This window comes from Oncorhynchus tshawytscha, linkage group LG06 (assembly GCF_018296145.1).
Source record: "Oncorhynchus tshawytscha isolate Ot180627B linkage group LG06, Otsh_v2.0, whole genome shotgun sequence".
NCBI lineage: Eukaryota > Metazoa > Chordata > Actinopteri > Salmoniformes > Salmonidae > Oncorhynchus > Oncorhynchus tshawytscha.
Window position 1 is genome coordinate 26,891,853 of NC_056434.1, and position 19,030 is coordinate 26,910,882.

The 19,030-nt window shown below is 43.0% G+C and overlaps 1 protein-coding gene across 1 annotated transcript; it reads right to left on the bottom strand.

The window, feature by feature from the left end:
• Positions 1-388: 388 nt before the first annotated feature.
• LOC112252330 (RING finger and SPRY domain-containing protein 1) lies at positions 389-19,019 on the bottom strand. Its single transcript, XM_024423456.2, has 15 exons — positions 18,707-19,019; positions 17,479-17,927; positions 13,819-13,871; positions 12,360-12,472; positions 7,348-7,474; positions 6,476-6,534; positions 6,274-6,340; positions 6,071-6,202; positions 5,711-5,826; positions 2,652-2,795; positions 2,456-2,567; positions 2,196-2,298; positions 1,884-2,036; positions 1,639-1,743; positions 389-1,532 (listed from the first exon to the last, which is right to left on the bottom strand). Exons 2-15 carry the CDS (start codon positions 17,838-17,840, stop codon positions 1,436-1,438), a joined length of 1,743 nt encoding a protein of 580 aa, XP_024279224.1. The 5' UTR covers positions 17,841-17,927; positions 18,707-19,019; the 3' UTR covers positions 389-1,435.
• Between the last annotated feature and the right edge of the window lie 11 nt (positions 19,020-19,030).

Consider the following 19,030-nt stretch of genomic DNA (forward strand, 5'->3'; position numbering starts at 1 on the left):
ATGTAGCCCATGGCTAAATCATGTCAATAATAATGGCATCTTTGACAAGCAACATAACATTAAAGTAACTATCCAGTGAAAATCTCACTTTTAAAAGTTCATATTTCCAAATAATGTTAACTTATCCTATAATCTTATTTGTAGTCAAAGTCATACATTGGAGAAAAAACGGACTGTTTCAGAAACGCTTTCTGTGGGATGAGCTCCCATGAATAGTTTTAATGACCGGTTTACACCCACACCATTCTGTTGTTGGGGCACTCCCACAACATTCCAACACAAAAAAAGCTGCTTTTTAAGATCATTACTTAACATTTTTTGGAAGGAAAATTATTTCACTCATTGTTTTTAATTATAGGTCATATTTCATAGAAATCTGGAAACACTGGACAGTTACTTGAATATTTATTATTACAAATATCACAACTCAGAAAACAATGATCAATCAGTAAATCACATCTTTGGGACCCCTGGGGCTACTCCATTAAGACGTTAAGATACAATTTCACTTTTTCTTAATTTCTTCCATGACTCATTTTCTGGAATGGGGACAATTGGCCCTCCAAATTTGCACTGTGACCAAATGTAGTCATTCATACTAACAGAGATGTGTGATATCTTCTGACAACATCCTCTGATTCTGAATGATTTTCCACAACCACTTCAGGCTATCCTGGGAATCAAAACTATCCCAGTTAACTGTGATTTCAATAACTTAATTTCAATCAACTCAATTTAGTTTTAATTGTACGTACACAAATATGATACTTTTTGAATCAGAGTTCTTCTGTAAATTTTGCAATCTCATTTATAACAGAATGATTATTCAATCAACTCAGAAATGCTTCAAGTAAAGGAGAGAGCGAGAGATGGAGAGTAATAGACAAATCTGTGCTCAGTTGGTATTGTATGTTTGAGCAGGGAGTTAACATAGTCTTTTTGTTGTTGTGCCTTTACGTTTAGTCAGAAAACAAGAGAATCACAGATACATTTAAAACGTTTGAGCAGAGATACACAGGACACATTGACCAGAGCCTGAGGGAACATTAGGCAGATCCATGTGCAGATACTGTGTGAGTTTATGAATTAAGATTGATGAGGCAATTCTGGAAATGCTGCTGCCTGCTAATATCTCAAAATTGCCTTCCTGCCCTCTCACTCTCAGCACTTTCTTGCTCTCAGACTGGTGAGGGGCCCATCTCCTCACAGAGAGAACGCTCCATGGAGTGCAGATAAAGGAAAGGTTCCCCCTCCTTGTTCTATTCTCCCTACAGTCTCTCTCCTGGGAGTCTTCGTCAGGTCCCACCACTCCCTCCTCAAATTAGGCCCAGGGTCCGATCACAAATCCTAGCACAGCCCCATTGTCCTATTGGTTGGGATTGGAGGATGGGAGGGTTGGGGAGGAGTGTTCATGTCCTGGTTTGGAGGCGAAGTGTCAGGACACGTGTGAGATGAGTCTGACACGTGTCTGAATGTCCTGGCGACACAGTGGGCATGTCTCCAACTGTAAGGCACACTCCATACACATCCCACTAAGGAGACAGAGACAAACACACAGAGGCCAAGTAAGGAGCTGTAACAGATAGGCAAATGGCTAGATAGGTACAAGTGGTGAAAAAGAGAGGGAAGTTGTTGTACCTGTGTCCGCAGGGTCTCAGCTCCGTATCGGCCATCTGGTCACAGCAGAGGGTGCAGCAGTTGTCTCTGATGCTCACCTGCTTCAGCAGAGCCAGGCGCCGGTGTCTGAGGGAAACACACAAGCACAGTCATGAAAAGCTACATAGGAGTTCACATAATGTGCCGTTGTAATGTGCAGTTGTTCAACCAGAGTGATCATTTAGAGCCTAACCATTTCCCTGAAGGCTCCATTACCTCAGACTTACCTGGGAAGGATAATCTTCTCATCAGACGCCAGCGAGGCAAAGTCATTGAAGGTGCTGAATTTAACAGATGGGGGGTGGCGGAAGGGCTTCGCCCCAAAGTTAAACTCACATTGTTGGTAGGACATGAAACTTGCTGCTGCAAAGAAGCCAGACCTGAGAAAGAGATTAAGTAGAGAGACTAAGGTAAGTGGAAGAATTGGGAGGACATTGGATGTGGCAGTGAGTTAGTGAAATGTACAGCATGTGAATACTTGTGTGGGGTGGATTATGTCCATAGAAGGGAGCGAGCAGGAGTAGGGTGTGTATACTCACGTTGCTGAGGAGAACACCTGCTTCTCTGGGGGGAGTTCATGTCCATTCAGGAAGAAAAGCATCTGCTTCTTACCGAGGTCCAGTAGGAAACCGATGACATCTCCTACAGATCAACATGAGTGTAAAGCTTAAGGATAGGCTTGTAAGGGCCATTAGCTCAGTAACAAATCTGTGTAAGCTGAGGCCCTGACAGTCATCTCCCATTACAGCCTGCCTCTCTGAGCTACATGAATCCTGTACAAAGTTCAGGTTGAACTTACCCTCTTTCCAGCAAGGGTGGGAGTGTGGCTTACTGCGAGCATTGTACCAGATTAGCTGCCTGCAGCCATCATATGCACATGAATATTCATCATCTCCTATCCCATAGCCCTCCTGAAACACACACATTATGGTATTCAGTCTAGCATGAATAAACACTGCTTGCTGTGTGTATCAGTAAAGAATGTGAACACTTACATGGTTGAGGAACTTGCTATCCTTGGTGGCCCAGCCAATCTGCATGACCCCTGAGGTGACTACAGTGACCTCATAGTACCACACGCCTGAGTCCACGCAGAAGGTACAGCGGACACTCTCGAAGGAGGACGCGTCGCAGCGTGCCTTGGGAGGAGAGAAAAGGGCAGATCCATTATCTCTATAGAACACAAGTATTATACCCGGCAGTGTACAGTCATGGCCAAAAGTTGAGAATGACACAAATATTAATTTTCACAAAGTCTGCTGCCTCAGTTTGTATGATAGCAATTTGGATATACTCCAGAATGTTATGAAGAGTGATCAGATTAATTGAAATTCATTACAAAATCCCTATTTGCCATACAAAGTAACTGAATCCCCAAAACATTTCCACTGCATTTCAGCCCTGTCACAAAAGGACCAGCTGACATCATGTCAGTGATTCTCTCGTTAACACAGGTGTGAGCGTTGACGAGGACAAGGCTGGAGATCACTCTGTCATACTGATTGAGTTCAAAAAACAGACTGGAAGCTTAAAAAGGAGGGTGGTGTTGGAATCATTGTTCTTCCTCTGTCAACCATGGTTACCTGCAAGGAAACACGTGCCGTCATCATTGCTTTGCACAAAAAGGGCTTCACAGGCAAGGATATTGCTGCCAGTAAGATTGCATCTAAATCAACCATTTATCGGATCATCAAGATTTTCAAGGAGAGCGGTTCAATTGTTGTGAAGAAGGCTTCTAGGTGCCCAAGAAAGTCCAGCAAGCACCAGGACCGTCTCCTAAAGTTGATTCAGCTGCAGGATCGGGGCACCACCAGTACAGAGCTTGCTCAGGAATGGCAGCAGGCAGGTGTGAGTGCATCTGCACGCACAGTGAGGTGAAGATTTTTGGAAGATGGCCTGGTGTCAAGAAAGGCAGCAAAGAAGCCACTTCTCTACAGGAAAAACATCAGGGACAGACTGATATTCTGCAAAAGGTACAGGGATTGGACTGCTGAGGACTGGGGTAAAGTCATTTTCTCTGATAAATCCCCTTTCCAATTGTTTGGGGCATTCGGAAAAAAAGCTTGTCCGGAGAAGGCAAGGTGAGCGCTACCATCAGTCCTGTGTCATGCCAACAGTAAAGCATCCTGAGACCATTCATGTGTGGGGTTGCTTCTCAGCCAAGGGAGTGGGCTCACTCACAATTTTGCCTAAGAACACATCCATGAATAAAGAATGGTACCAACACATCCTCCGAGAGCAACTTCTCCCAACCATCCAGGAACAGTTTGGTGACGAACAATGTATTTTCCAGCATGATGGAGCAAAAGTGATAACTAAGTGGTTCGGGAAACAAAACATAGATATTTTGGGTCCATGGCCAGGAAACTCCCCAGACCTTAATCCCATTGAGAACTTGTGGTCAATCCTCAAGAGGCAGGTGGACAAACAAAAACCCACAAATTCTGACAAACTCCAAGCATTGATTATGCAAGAATGGGCTGCCATCAGTCAGGATGTGGCCCAGAAGTTAATTGACAGCATGTCAGGGCGGATTGCAGAGGTCTTGAAAAAGAAGGGTCAACACTGCAAATATTGACTCTTTGCATCAACTTCATGTAATTGTCAATAGAAGCCTTTGACCCTTATGAAATGCTTGTAATTATATTTCAGTATTCCATAGTATCTGACAAAAATATCTAGACACTGAAGCAGAAAACTTTGTGGAAATTAATATTTGTTAAATTAATATTCATTCTCAAAACTTTGGGCCCCCCCGTTGACGAAAATGGATCGCTCCTATAGACAGTGAGTCACGTGGCCGTGGCTTGCTATATAAAGCAGGCAGACAGACAATGAGGCATTCAGTTACTGTTCGATTGAACGTTAGAATGGGCAAAACGAGTGACCTACGTGACTTTGAGTGTGATGTGGTATGATTGTCAGTTCCTGGCGCGCCGGATCCAGCATCTCAGAAACGGCCGGCCTTCTGGGCTTTTCACACACAACAGCGTCTATGGTTTACCGATAATGGTGCAACAAACAAATAACATAGGAGTTGTGCGTTCACGAGATGCCGTTCTGCACACCACAGCGGCAGTTCTGTGGGCGAAAACAGCTCGTTGATGAGAGAGGTCGAAAGAAAGGCAAGAATCGTGCAAGCTAACAGACGGGACACAAACAGGCAAATAACAGCACAGTACAACAGTGGTGTGCAGAACGGCATCTCGTGAACGCACAACTTGTTGGTCCTTGTCACGGATGGTCTATTGTAGCAGACGACCACACCAGGTTCCACTCCTATCAGCTAAAAGTAAGAAGCAGCTCCAGTGGACACATGATCACCAACACTGGACAATTGAGGAGTGAAAAACGTTGTGATGAATCCCGGTTCCTGTTGTATCATGCTAATAGCAGAGCTAGGATTTGGAGTAAGCAGCATGAGTCCATGGCCCCATCCTGCCTGGTGTCAAAGGTACAGGCTGGTGGCGATGGTGTGGGTAATGTTTTCCTGGCACACGTTAGTTCCCTTGATGCCAATCGAGCAATGCTAGAAAGCGACACCTTGAAGAATCCATGCCCCAAAGAATTTAGGCTGTTCTGGAGGCAAAGGGGTGTCTGACCTGGTACTAGATGGGTGTACCTAATGAACTGGCTACAGTGTAATGCTGGCCTTTCCCATGACTGGAACATAAAATATAATCATTCCTTGTGTGTGCAACAGTGCCCCTACAGAAAGTTGAGTTTGGATAATTCTAGTCACAAGACCACTCCTCTGTTACGCTTGTTAGATAGTAAGGCTGGGACAATACCAGGATCACAATATTCTTTCCATGGCAAAAACGAAAACACGAAGCAGAACAAACTCTTTGGTCCTGCTGTATGTAAAATATTGTGCGATAGCTTTGAAAATAAATATATGTGACTCTGGATGACAACATAATGTTTGTTTCCAACATCGGGGCTGTTTTCCTAAAGAAGTTACATCCGCTTCGTGTTTTGTTTTCTTGCCACGATACTAATGAGTATCGAGATACTGGTATTGTCCCAGCCCTTCTACATAGACACCCCTCACCTCGAGTCCACTAGGAGAGATCTTAAGATACTCGCTGACGTCGTTGCTGTTCAGCATGGCATTGATGTTGCTCAGGTTCACCTTCTCATAGGTGAACTGACGACCATCTTTCAGGACTGAGGAGAGGGAATGGTATAAGTCAGTCTCACGCACACACACACGTGAAAAGTATCCTCTGTCTCAACTGTGCTGCTAAGTGCATATTCTGAAGGCACATCACACCCTGCAAGGAGCTTAAAGCCTCTTCACACAATGAACAATGGACTGCTGCTAAAGCCAAGAGCACTGTGGGGAAATCTGTTGTGTGGGGAAATGTGGATGAGAACTGTCCTCACTAACATGATGTAGTCTACTACTCACAGAGGTTATCCAGGCTCCATTGTGAACAGAAGCCGACCTGGCGCTTCAGGTAGTCTGTGTGGTCAGCCCACGATTCCAGAATCCCCAGCCGGTCACCTATACACGACTCGGACACCGTAAGCTTGTTCTCACCTGCAACAGTGAAATATGACAGTCAGTTGTCCGTTTCATGGCCATTGTACAGGAGATGGGGACAAACTTACTGGTCTGTGAGAACTTCTCCAAGGCTATGAGGGCAAAGAGCATAACAGTAGGATGTGCCTCAGAACTCTGGGAACAGAGATTGACATAAATTAGACAAGGTCTCATCCTCATTCTATAGAAAAACAACATGCAACACAAGTACATGACTATTGACAGCTTGTAACAGAATTTATGATCTTCTAGATCTGTGTGTTCTCTCACCAGGCTCTCCAGCAGGTACTCCAGGGTTCCAGGGCTCAGGAGTCCAATGCTTGCTGGACCTGAGAGATGAGACATGTGGAGTGGGCGTTAGGAGGAGAAACAATGCTCAGGGCCACAGTAAAAGCACAGGATTGCACCAAGGCCACTTCAGATCTTCCAGAGAAAGAAAAGGTGTAGTTCACAGTTTGGGTTGTAAACAGACATTTTTTTATTTAACTAGGCAAGTCAGTCAAGAACAAATTCTTATTTACAATGATGGCCTAGGAACAGTGGGTTAACTGTGTTGTGGGTTAATAACTCTTGTTTTTGTCGCACTGCTTTGCTTTATCTTGGCCAGGTCACAGTTGAAAATGAGAACTTGCTCTCAACTGGCCTACCTGGTTAAATAAAAGGTGAAATAAATAAATAAATAAATAAATAAATAAATTTTAAAACTGCCTTGTTCATGGATAGAACGACAGATTTGTACCTTTTCAGCTCGGGGATTCGATCTAGCAACCTTTCGGTTACTGGCCCAACGCTCTAACCACAATGCTACTTGTCGCCCCTACATTAATTAGTAGAGGCAACCCCTGTTGTGTATGTCAGACAGACTAAATCGTTTCACCCTGACCACCCTCCACAGCCCAGTGCTGCAGGCTCAGCAGAGCTGTCAGAGCAAAGGCAGAGCACTTTGGCCATGTCATGACAGACCAACTCAAACTTGCGGGATCAGCGCTTTCAGTTCACACTGACCACTTGATATGCTAAAAACTGGTTGAGCAGCTAGGGTCAAATAACCTGGAGCATTTTCATACATATTCACACTGTATATTCTGTGAGTTGGTGTGTGTGTAAGAGAATGAGGGAGATCAGGTTGCATCCACACTCACCAGCCAGTTTCTCAGCCAGGCAGCCCAGTACAGCTGTAGTGTTGCGGTGCTTGGAAGGGATGACAGCATCCTGGCGGGCCACAGTGGAACTCAGGCTCAGCATCCCGGACAGCTTTTGTAGAGCGTCCTAACAAAGTAAGGGAAACAAGTACTGTTATGAAAGCACAACACAGAAAAACCTTTAGATCGGCAATGTTCAAATCTACTTAATACCCACTTTCTCTGTAAGCCTATATGGAATACAACGGGTAAAGCAACAGGCTACACTGACTAGATTAACAAAAACACTGAATCCCTCTCAATAGAGAGTAAAAATTCTGAGCCAAGACTGCGTTTTTCTTTTTCAAAAGAAGAATCTTTAAGAGACAAAAGTACAGTGCTGACTAAAAGCAGAGAAATAAACTAAAAAAGGTGGCCTCCAGCAGAAAAACCCTGTACTTGACAATAAGATTGGCTTGTTGTGATCAGCTGCTCTCAAGGAGTGCGTAGGAGTGGACATGCTTTGGGAATTTGCGCTTTGAATTAAGAGTACTGTGACGGCATTAGGCATGTAAGATGGATTGCAGCGACATTACAGGTAGCGCCCTATAAAATCTATTTTAAAAAACAACAAAAAAACAGAATTCCATTTAGTTTTCCTCCAAATTCCATTATCTCCTTTCTGGTTTTCCAGGTATCGGTTTTTCCCATTTTTTCAGGTTTTCGCTCAAAATCACACTTAGAACATCCAATTGAGTTTTTCTATAAACTAAGTCCACAACAATGATTATACCACATCCAGAGACCTCTTTAGAGGTCTGGAAACACTATTTACCCTTTAATCCAAATGCGCACCAGCCAGAGACCATCGTTTGTTAGCAATGTTTCTGTAGCGCTCATGTGAATGCAGTGCCCCCCCCCCCCTAAGTTTAATAGTAAAGACGTACTTTAACTGTAAAAATGTATTACCCTTTTAAATGTGCCATGAACACAACCAGTCATGTTATCGGATTGTCAAAACAAATCACTTCAAAAAGTAGGTTACGTTTGCACATTTATCCAAAATAATTTCAGCATCTGAACAGCGCACTCACTAACTTTCTAGCAAAAACTCTCTCACTGGAGAAAGTACCCGAGCGAGCGAAACAGCGCCCCTCTGTCTTACTATACAAGGAGTACAAAACACTGCTCGTTCCATGACATAGACTGACCAGGTGAAAGCTATGATCCCTTATTGATGTCACCTGTTAAATCCACTTCAAGTCAGTGTAGATGAAGGGGAGAAAGGTTAAAGAAGGATTTTTAAGCCTTGAGACATGGATTGTGCATGTCAGCCATTCAGAGGGTGAATGGGCAAGACAGAAAATTTAAGTGACTTACAGTGGCTTGTGAAAGTATTCACCTCCCTTGGCATTTTTCCTATTTCGTTGCCTAACCTGGAATTAAAATAGATTTTTGGGGGGGGGTTGTATTTTTGGGGGTTTGTATCATTTGATTAACACAACATGCCTACCACTTTGAAGATGCTAAATATTTGTTATTGTGACACAAACAAGGAAATAAAATGAAAACTTGAGTGAGCATAACTATTCACCCCCCCCAAAAGTCAATATTTTGCCACCTTTTGCAGCAATTACAGCTGCAAGTCTCTTGGAGTATGTTTCTATAAGCTTGGCACATGTAGCCACTGGGATTGTTGCCCATTCTTCAAAGCAAAACTGCTCCAGCTCCTTCAAGTTGGATGGGTTCCACTGGTGTACTGCAATCATACCACAGATTCTCAATTGGATTGATGTCTGGGTTTGACTAGGCAATTCCAAGACATTTAAATGTTTCCCCTTAAACCACTCGAGTGTTGCTTTATCAGTATGCTTAGGGTCATTGTCCTGCTGGAAGGTGAACCTCTGCCTTTCAGAGATTTGAGACGGGGACAAATAGGTTTCCCTCAAGAATGTCCCTGTATTTAGCACCATCCATCATTCCTTCAATTCTGACCAGTTTCCCAGTCCCTGCCGATGAAAAAGATCCCCACAGCATGATGCTGCCACCACCATGCTTCACTGTGGGCATGGTGTTCTCAGGGGTGTTAGGAGTCGGTGTTGGGTTTGCACCAGACATAGCGTTTTCCTTGATGGCCAAAAGTCTCAATTTTAGTTTCATCTGACCAGAGTACCATCTTCCATATGTTTGGGGAGTCTCCCACATGCCTTTGGCGAACACCAGTCGTGTTTGCTTATTTTTTTCTTTAAGCAATGGCTTTTGTCTGGCCACTCTTCTGCAAAGCCCAGCTCTGTGGAGTGTACGGCTTAAAGTGGTCCTATGGACAGATAATCCAATCTCCGCTGTGGAGCTTTGCAGCTCCTTCAAAGTTATCTTTGGTCTCTTTGTTGCCTCTCTGATTAATGCCCTCCTTGCCTGGTCCGTGAGTTTTGGTGGGCGGCCCTCTCTTGGCAGGTTTGTTGTGGTGCCATATTCTTTCAAGTTTTTAATAATGGATTTAATAGTGCTCCGTGGGATGTTCAAAGTTTCAGATATTTTTTTTTATAACCCAACCCTGATCTGTACTTCTCCACAACTTTGTCCCTGACCCGTTTAGAGAGCTCCCTGGTCTTCATGGTGCTACTTGCTTGGTGGTGTCCCCTGCTTAGTGGTGTTGCAGACTGGGGCCTTTCAGAACAGGTGTATGTATACTGAGATCATGTGACTCTTAAAAAAAGTCCACCTGTGTGCAATCTAACTAATTATATGACTTCTGAAGGTAATTGGTTGCACCAGATCTTATTTAGGGGAGCTCATAGCAAAAGGGTTGAATACATATGCACGCACCACTTTTCTATTTATTTTTTAAACAAGGTTTTTCCCCCCCATTTCATTTCACCAATTTGGACTATTTTGTGTACGTCAATTACATGAAATCCAAATATATATAAATTTAAATGCCAGGTTGTAATGCAACAAAATAGGTAAAATGCCAAGGGGGATGAATACTTTTGCAAGACACTGTAGAACGGGGTATGGTAGTAGGTGCCAGGCACAGCGGTTTGAGTGTGTGAAGAACTTAAACAGTGCAGGGTTTTTCACACTCAACAGTTTCCCGTGTTTATCAATAATAGTCCACCACCCAAAGGACATCCAGCCAAAATCAGACAACTGTGGGAAGCATTGGAGTCAACATGAGCCAGCATCACTGTGGAACACTTGACAACTTGTAGAGTCCATGAATTTAGGCTGTTATGAGGGCAAAAGGGGGTGCAAAGCATTATTAGGAAGGTGTTCCTAATGTTTTGTACACTAAGTATATGTAGAACATGTATCGGATTCATTGCCATACTCTTTTTGGCCAGAAAGCAGGTGCTCCAATAGTGCTCACTAGATTAGTGTCTTAGGTGCAACAGTGTGTGATGATTATTTTTACAGTCTATGGTAAGGTTGGTCAGGAAATCGCTGATTAAAACCCAATCAAAATAGGTTGATGTATGTCGATTGTGTAAAGAGGACACCTCATAACAGAATGCAATGTTGCAAACTAGCATACGGAACCACTCTGCAAAATGTATCCTCCAGACCTCCAAGAGAGGCGTGACAGCAACATTATTTGTAGGTACGTCATTGCCGACATGAGACTACTACTAAACTAACATATGCAATATTTTAAGATGGTCATACCAAGGATAATTTAGGTATTTGATTTGGAATTTTAGGACCCTTGTATAAAGGAAACATGAAGAAACATTGAGTTTGGTCTTACTGCTATTAGCCTAAATCTTTTAACTGTGGAATTACCTGTATACCTTTGACTATAAACTCTATACATTTTTCATCTAGGTACCGGGTTACCTTCAGAGTCCCCGTGACACTTGTGTGTGTATGTGTGTGTGTGTGTGTGTGGAACAAAACGGAGTACACCATAGTGTTCGTGGGAGTCTCATCTTTCAATAGTAATACTAATTTGTAGGCCAAACCGTTTGGACGCTACAGACGTTTCCGTGAGAAGACATTAATTTTTGAGACATCTCCAGGTTTGACAAACAGTGCTGTAGCACTGCCACCTTCCACCACGGATTCCGGAAGACCGACATCGGCTGATGCGGTGGATAGAGACACAGCCCATGCAACAAAAAAAAAAACATCTCTAGCTTAACATGGGGATTTTTTTAGCATTTATTATACCTCGAGCAGAGCTTGGTGGGCATCAAGCAGATAAAACATTTTTATGCCCAGCTCATGAGGCCCCTTGATGATGTGAGGCCTAAGGCAATTGCCTCGTCTGCCTAATGATAAGTCCTCCAGTACGGTTGTCATTACATTAGCATCATAGCTAACAGCTACACAAAATGGTAGACAAACACACACAGAGGGGCATTCCTGTGCCGTTGCCTCTTCAGAAAGTTTTAAAGATGTCTCCCGAGTGGTGCAGCAGTCTAAAGCACTACAGACCCGGGTTCGATCCCAGGCTGTGTCACAACCGTCCGTGACTGGGAGTCCCATAGGGCGGAGCACAATTGGCCCACTGTCATCTGGGTTAGGCCGGGGGAGGGGGCTCTACCTGGCTCATTACGCTCTAGCGACTCCTTGTGGCGGGCTGGGCGCCTGCAGGCCCACCACAAGTGTTTCCTCCAAGACATTGGTGTGGCTGGCTTCTGATTTAAGCGAGCGGGTGTTAAGAAGTGCGGTTTGGCGAGTCATGTTTCGGAGGATGCATGACTCGACCTTCGCCTCTCCCAATCCCGTTGGGGAGTTGCAGTGATGAAACAAAATTGTAATTGGATATCACGAAATTGGGGAGAAAAAGGGGGTAAAAAGTACAAGGAACGTTTTAGGGAAAAAACAAGTGACTGATGTATTTGTCTTATGAAAATCGTGGGCAAATGAACGCATTTTCTAATAACTTGAATACATTTAGTTGATTTCCTACATTTCAATACATTTTTGAACATTGTTGAATTCCTTTTTAAAATGTCTGGATTTTGTCCACATTCTCCAGAACGCAGGTTTTATCAGGCCCTAGAGGGAACTAGAGACCCAGAACTTACTTTTGTGGGCAGTGGACACTCATCAAGCAGCAGGGTGATCACAGCTGGTCCCAATGGGTCGTCCAGTGGTATCACCCGAATCAGAGACTGGACCACCTCCAACCAGCCGTCATCTTAGGGGATGGGGCAGGGGAGGGAGTGGAGGTTAGCAGGGGAGAGCAAAACTGGTAATTAACAGCCCCATTGCTCTTTGTAGTTAGTTGTCACACTTGATGCAGATATGCAGTCTTTGAGGTTGTTTAAGTATGTCTGCTTGGGGGCTTTCTTGTGCATCATCACTCAACTGGTCAGAAACCGAAACTCATTTACCGTTGAATTCTGTTGAAAGGGAGGAATTGTTTGGGGTTTCTCTTCCTCCTGGCCATCCTCAATTCAAAAGAATTGACTAATTTCTAACCTTTCCTTGTAATCAGACGATGCAACCTACTGTGTATTTCCCTCTTAAGGCAGATTGATGTCTTTTACAGATATCCACAACATCATTGGTGAACATAAGAAAATCTGAAATGCGGTGAATAAAATACTAGTGACCCTTTATATCCCACCGCCAGCTACCCCACTCCTATCCCTGATACAAGGTCCAGGAATAACTCCATTCTTCACTTTACATAGCAGAGAGTCAACACCTGACTGCCCTGCCCCAAACCTACAACTCTCTCAACCATCAAAGGAAGAGATGCACTTATAAAGTAAACAGCACACATTTGTGGCAATGAGAGGGGACGAGACATGCTGGCGGGCAGGATACAGTAGTTAAGACCCAGTTAGGCCATGCTAAATCCACCTCTTAGATACCAGCCAAAGAAAGGCTCAGACCTGCCACTCACTAGCATAATGCTCTGGAAGCATGGGTCTTGTTCTCAAAATGAATAGCCTTAACAGGGAATAGTAAAAGGTTACAAACAAGGCTCTTCGGTCTCTCTTTATGTAGTGTTGTCTCTTGTCGTGATGTGCGTTTTATTTTACTTATTTATTTTTAATCCCAGCCCCCGTCCCCACAGCTGGCCTTTAGCCTTTTGGTAGGCCGTCATTATAATTAAGAATTTGTTCTTAACTGACTTGCCTAGTTAAATAAAGGTTAAATCAAAAATAAAAGGCTCATTAATGTAGAATGAACACATTCTAGCTGAAGGACCAGATGAGATTGACTAATAGGCAGGCAGAAAGGCACATTATGGCCTGAGGACAGGGACTGACTGGGCAGCCAGCATTAGCATCATTATGTCGGCTAGAAGAGCCTTGAACAACCTTAAGATCCACTAGTCATCAATATCCGTAGGTTACAGCTGACAAGAGGACTCACTAATTATTTCATTTAACACAGAGGAGATAAAGCATCAGAGGATAGAGTTCCTCTTACTGAAGAAAATTACAGTATCTTTCTGAAGAAATCTGGCCTGAAATCCATGTATTACATCAAGGTACTGTATATGAGCAATCATAAGTACATCAGTCTTACCCGTTTCTGCCATCTCATGCAGCGTGATCATGGAGTAGGGAGGCTCTTGGTCACTGGGGAAAAAAATGTGATGGTGAATAGAGAATCTTGTGACAATGAAGTTCAATCATTGGTTACGTCTGGTCTAAGCAGTTACGAAATTCAGATGACAAGTCGGAGGCAGGGAGAGTGGAGCAGTGTGATGGATGGGCGTGCGACTGTTGTCGTTTTGTCTGCGAGCGAGACTGGCCCACCGGCCTCCCTCACCCTGCCCGTAAATCTGACCACTAACAGCAGTCATACTGATCCCTGGGGAACCCCTCCTGGATAACCCAAGAGGAGAATCTGTCTTCAAATCCAATCTTATTGGTTGCATACACATTTTTCTGCTGTCATCACAGGTGCAATCCTTATGTTTCTAGCTCCAACAGTGCAGTAATAGACAATACACACAAATAATTAGTCCAGAATATACAGTACTGTTCAAAGGTTCACACACCTACTCATTCAAGGGTTTTTCTTTATTTGACTATTTTCTACATTGTAGAATAATAGTGAAGACGTCAAAACTATGAAATAACACATATGGAATCATGTGGGGAAAAAAAGAAAAAGGGTTAAACAAATCAAAATATATTTGAGATTCTTCAAAGTAGCCACCCTTTGCCTTGATGACAGCTTTGCACTCTTGGCATTTATCCAGCTTTATGTGGAATACTTTTCCAACAGTCTTGAAGTAGTTCCCACATATGCACTTGTTGGCTGTTTTTCCCTTCACTCTGCGGTCCAACTCATCCCAATTGGGTTGAAGTTGGGTGATTGTGGAGGCCAGGTTATCTGATGCAGCACTGCATCACTCTCCTTCTTGATCAAATAGCCCTTTCACAACCTAGAGGTGTGTTGGGTCATTGTCCTCTTGAAAAACAAATGATAGTGGGACTAAGCACAAACCAGATGAGATGGCGTATCGCTGTAGAATGCTGTGGTAGCCATGCCGGATAAGTGTGCCTTGAATTCTAAATAAATCACAGACAGTGTCACAAAGCACCCCCACACCATCACACCTCCTCCTACATGCTTCACGGTGGGAACCACACATGCGGAGATCGCCCGCTCACCTACTGAGTCTCACAGACTCGTTGGTTGGAACCAAAAATCTCAAATTTGGACTCATCAGACCTAAGGACAGATTTCCACCGGTCTAATGTCCATGAGCATTGCTCAAAGGTGAGCATTGCTCGTGTTTCTTGGGCCAAGCAAGTATCTTATTATTATTTCCCTTAGTAGTGGTTTCTTTTCAGCAATTCGACCATGAAGGCCTAATTCATGCCATCTCCTCTGAACAGTTGATGGTGAGATGTCTCTGTTACTTGAACTCTGAAGGATTTATTTGGGCTGCAATTTCTGAGGCTGGTAACTTGACTGAACTTATCCTCTGCAGCAGAGGTAACTCTGGGTCTTCCTTTCCTGTGGCAGTCCTCATGAGAGCCAGTTTCATCAAAGCACTTGATGTCATTTCTCTTTGCTTATGTGAGCTGTTCTTGCCATTATATGGACTTGGTTTTTTACCAAATAGGGCCATCTTCTGTATACCACCCCTACCTTGTCACAACACAACTGATTGGCTCAAACACATTAGGAAAAGAAATTCCACAAATTAACTTAATTGAAATGCATTCCAGGTGACTACCTCATGAAGCTGGTTGAGAGAATGCCAAGAGTGTGCAAAGCTGTCAAGGCAAAGAGTGGCTACTTTAAAGAATCTCAAATATAAAATATATTTTGATGTTTACTACATGATTTCCATGTGTTATTTAATAGTTTCACTATTATTCTACAAATGTAAAAATAAAGAAAAACCCTTGAATGAGCAGGTGTCCAAACTTTTGACTGGTACTGTGTGTATAATATATACATACACGGTCAAAAGTTCTCCATTATTCCAGTTTTTATTGAAATTCACATTTTAATGTCTTAAATGTACTCTGATATTAAATCATAGAACAAATAAACAATTGGGGACCAAAAAAAATAATGTAATAGTTTTGTTTAACAAAATGTAATCTACATTTTTTACTCAAAGTGGTCAACTTTTGCAGTTTTAACAGCCGAACACACTCAAGGCATTCTTTCTACAATGGAAATCAAATATTGTTCGGAAAGTTCTTCCCTACACTGTTCCAGAAGTTCCCACAAATGTGTTGCACTTGTAGGTTGCTTTACTTTCACCCTTGTGCCCAGTTCATCCCAAACCAGCTCGATGGGGTTTAAGTCTGGAGATTATGCTGGCCATTCCATGATTTGAAGCCTACCGCGTTGTTCTTTTCTTCTAAGGTAGTAGCCTAGAGGTATGTTTTGGGTCATTATCTTGCTGTAGGATGGACCCCTGACCAACTAGGCATACACCAGAGGGTGTGGCATGGCACTGCAAAATGCTGTGGTAGCCGTTTTGGTTGAGGGTGCCGACTCTGGATCCAGCCAAAGAGCCCCAGACCATCACACATCCTCCTCCATGTTTGACAGTTGGTGTCACACACTGAGGAACCATCCTTTCGCCTACTCGACAGCATACAAAACCCTGTGTGATGAACCAAAGATTTAACATTTTGAGTAGTCCACTGGCAGTGCTTCATAGCCCAGGCAAGCCTCTTTCTTATTTTGCCATCTTAGCAATGGCTTTCTTACTGCCACTCGACCTGTCAAACCTGCAGCTTGAAGTCTTCTCTTCACAGTTGGAACTTGCTTACTTCGACCAGTGTTTAGCTGTGCTTGAAGCCGTTGTCCTGTGAGCCACCTATCACGCAAGCTGTTGACTATCAGAAACTTGTCTTCTGATTCTGTTGTGGCTTTGGGTCTGCCAGATCTCCGTCAGAGTTTCCAAGTGCCTTTTGATGGTATAGGAAACTGTACTCACTGACACCTTGGCTTTCTTTACAATTTCTCTAAAGAAAAGAACTACACTTTTAGGGGTTATAATGGTCTGTCGGTCTCCTTTTGTTAATGCCTTTTCCTCGCCATTATGATAGCAATATAGTACTTCCTGCTGTACAATAATGTCCAAATAATGCTTAAGAGGGTGTAGTAACAGTCTGTTCCAACACTGCTTTTATACAGACAGAAGGTTTTTGTAAGTAATTAACAAAAGTTGGGACACCTGTAGGAATGGTTAGTATCAAGGCCCAATTTACATCCATTGCTGCAGAACAGCTGTAAGTTGTTAACCCATTACTTGTTCCCTGAAAAAGGCCTAAAAAAATAAAACTCTGAAATGTACATTATTTTTCAGTTTTTGGTAACAAACTTGTATTTTTTATATAGATATATATATTTAACCTCTGGCAGTTTACCGCTTACCTTTGTACCATTTCAGGTTATTACCTGGACTTGATCTGCTTCAATTTCAATAAAAACTGGAAAAATGGGGGTGTTCTAAAACATTTGACTAGTAGTGTGTATGTATGCATACATACATAAACACTCACTGAACAAAAATAGAAACCTCAAGACCATGTTAATGACCATGTTAGTGCCTGAAGTGCCAACAAAAGGGAGTGCATAATCTGAACAAACTGTACTACAGTCCTGACACATAATATTCAACTACACTTGTGAAGGGAAGCAATGTTTATTATGCATGCCACGGCCACTTGCTTAGTTGGAAATTATATTGCAAACACTTACTTGTCAACTAGAGTTCTGATGACAGCAAGTGTGTCCAGCACCAGCCCATCCACATTTTGTTTCTTCCGGCGAGGTTCATGGGGTCCCCGTCCACGGCGGGGCGGTCTGACTGGGTCCCGGGGCCGACTGCTTCGTGCCTCCGGGTGATCAGCAGCGGTGTGATCAACTCGCCTGAGCTGCCCGCGAGTTGCCGATCCATCATCCACATCACTGTCTTCTCTACAAACACAGCTGTTTCCCATGGTTCTGGTTGTCCCAAGGCTTTTCCAAACCCGTAGTGAATGTTGCTGCTCCAAAGAGAGCAGTAGAACCTGTTCAAGGCTCCTGCTAGCACAGAATGCAATCCAAGAAGCTACTATCATATCATTTGGAGCACTCGTGGAGGCGTCTCATGACGATCCGGGTGTGGACGTCAATCATGGTGCTACTACTCTGCAGATGGATGGCAACTAGGAGGAGTGGCACAGATCAGCAGTGTTACAGTGAACAATAATCGTCATACAGGAAGGAAGTCCACGTGCACTTTCCAAACTCTGACCCGTGTAAAATAACATTGATGAAAATAATTACATGTTCAAGATAAACCAAATGCACTGAGAAATAAAAATATTTTGCTAGCTAGTGCTGTTGATTAACATTACAGAATATACTAGTTAGCTAACATTATATACGGCTATTTGGTACAGTTTAGTTGTTAGATTTCAGTCAAATTTTCCTGGCTAGCTAACGTTAGTTAGATAAGCTTGTTATGACTAATTTATGCCACGGCTAAATTGACTGGCTGTAACAACATCCATGTTGAAAAGGATAATGCGAGTTAGCTAGTGCTAACGTTACACAAAATAATGGTAAATAGCTAAGACAACAGCCATGTTGAAACTGCTATAATGCGAGTTAGTTGTCTGGTTAACAGCTAACGTTTACGTTACATCAAAGATACTGGTATATAGCTAACCCTTTTGTATGTGGTGACCCCACTTGAAGATATTTATTGTATATAATGAGAGACGTTTTATTGAACTGTAGCTAACTACAATTATTTTAACGTTACCAAATGAGTAAGCTAACCTGCTGACTGTTAGTCAGATAGCTAGCTAACTTAATAGCTAACATTAGCCATTTTTCACACCCCCATGTTACATGACAACATTAAATGTGGCTAAACTAGCTAATGTTTGCTCTCATGAGATGCTTGTTGGTTCTATATGGGCGTGAGCTAGCTACTTACCTTGCAAAATAGCTGGTAATGTCCTCTGATAGTTAACGAGTTACGACAATCATGAAGATGAATAGGCCCCTGAAAATCTTTACGAGAAACGCTTTTACTTTAAACTAGCTGTCTACCCGTTAGCCAAGCTAGCTAGGTAGCTAACTAAACAAAAAGGGGAGCTTGCAAGCACAAACTAGTTAGTGTAACGTTAGATTGTTAACGATCCCATTCAATCTGCCCTTTATTGATTCAATCGGGTATAACGCCATCAAACCCATTTATTTAATTTTGTGTACGGCTGTACTGATAACTAACTAGCCTAGTTCCGTAGCGTCAGCTACC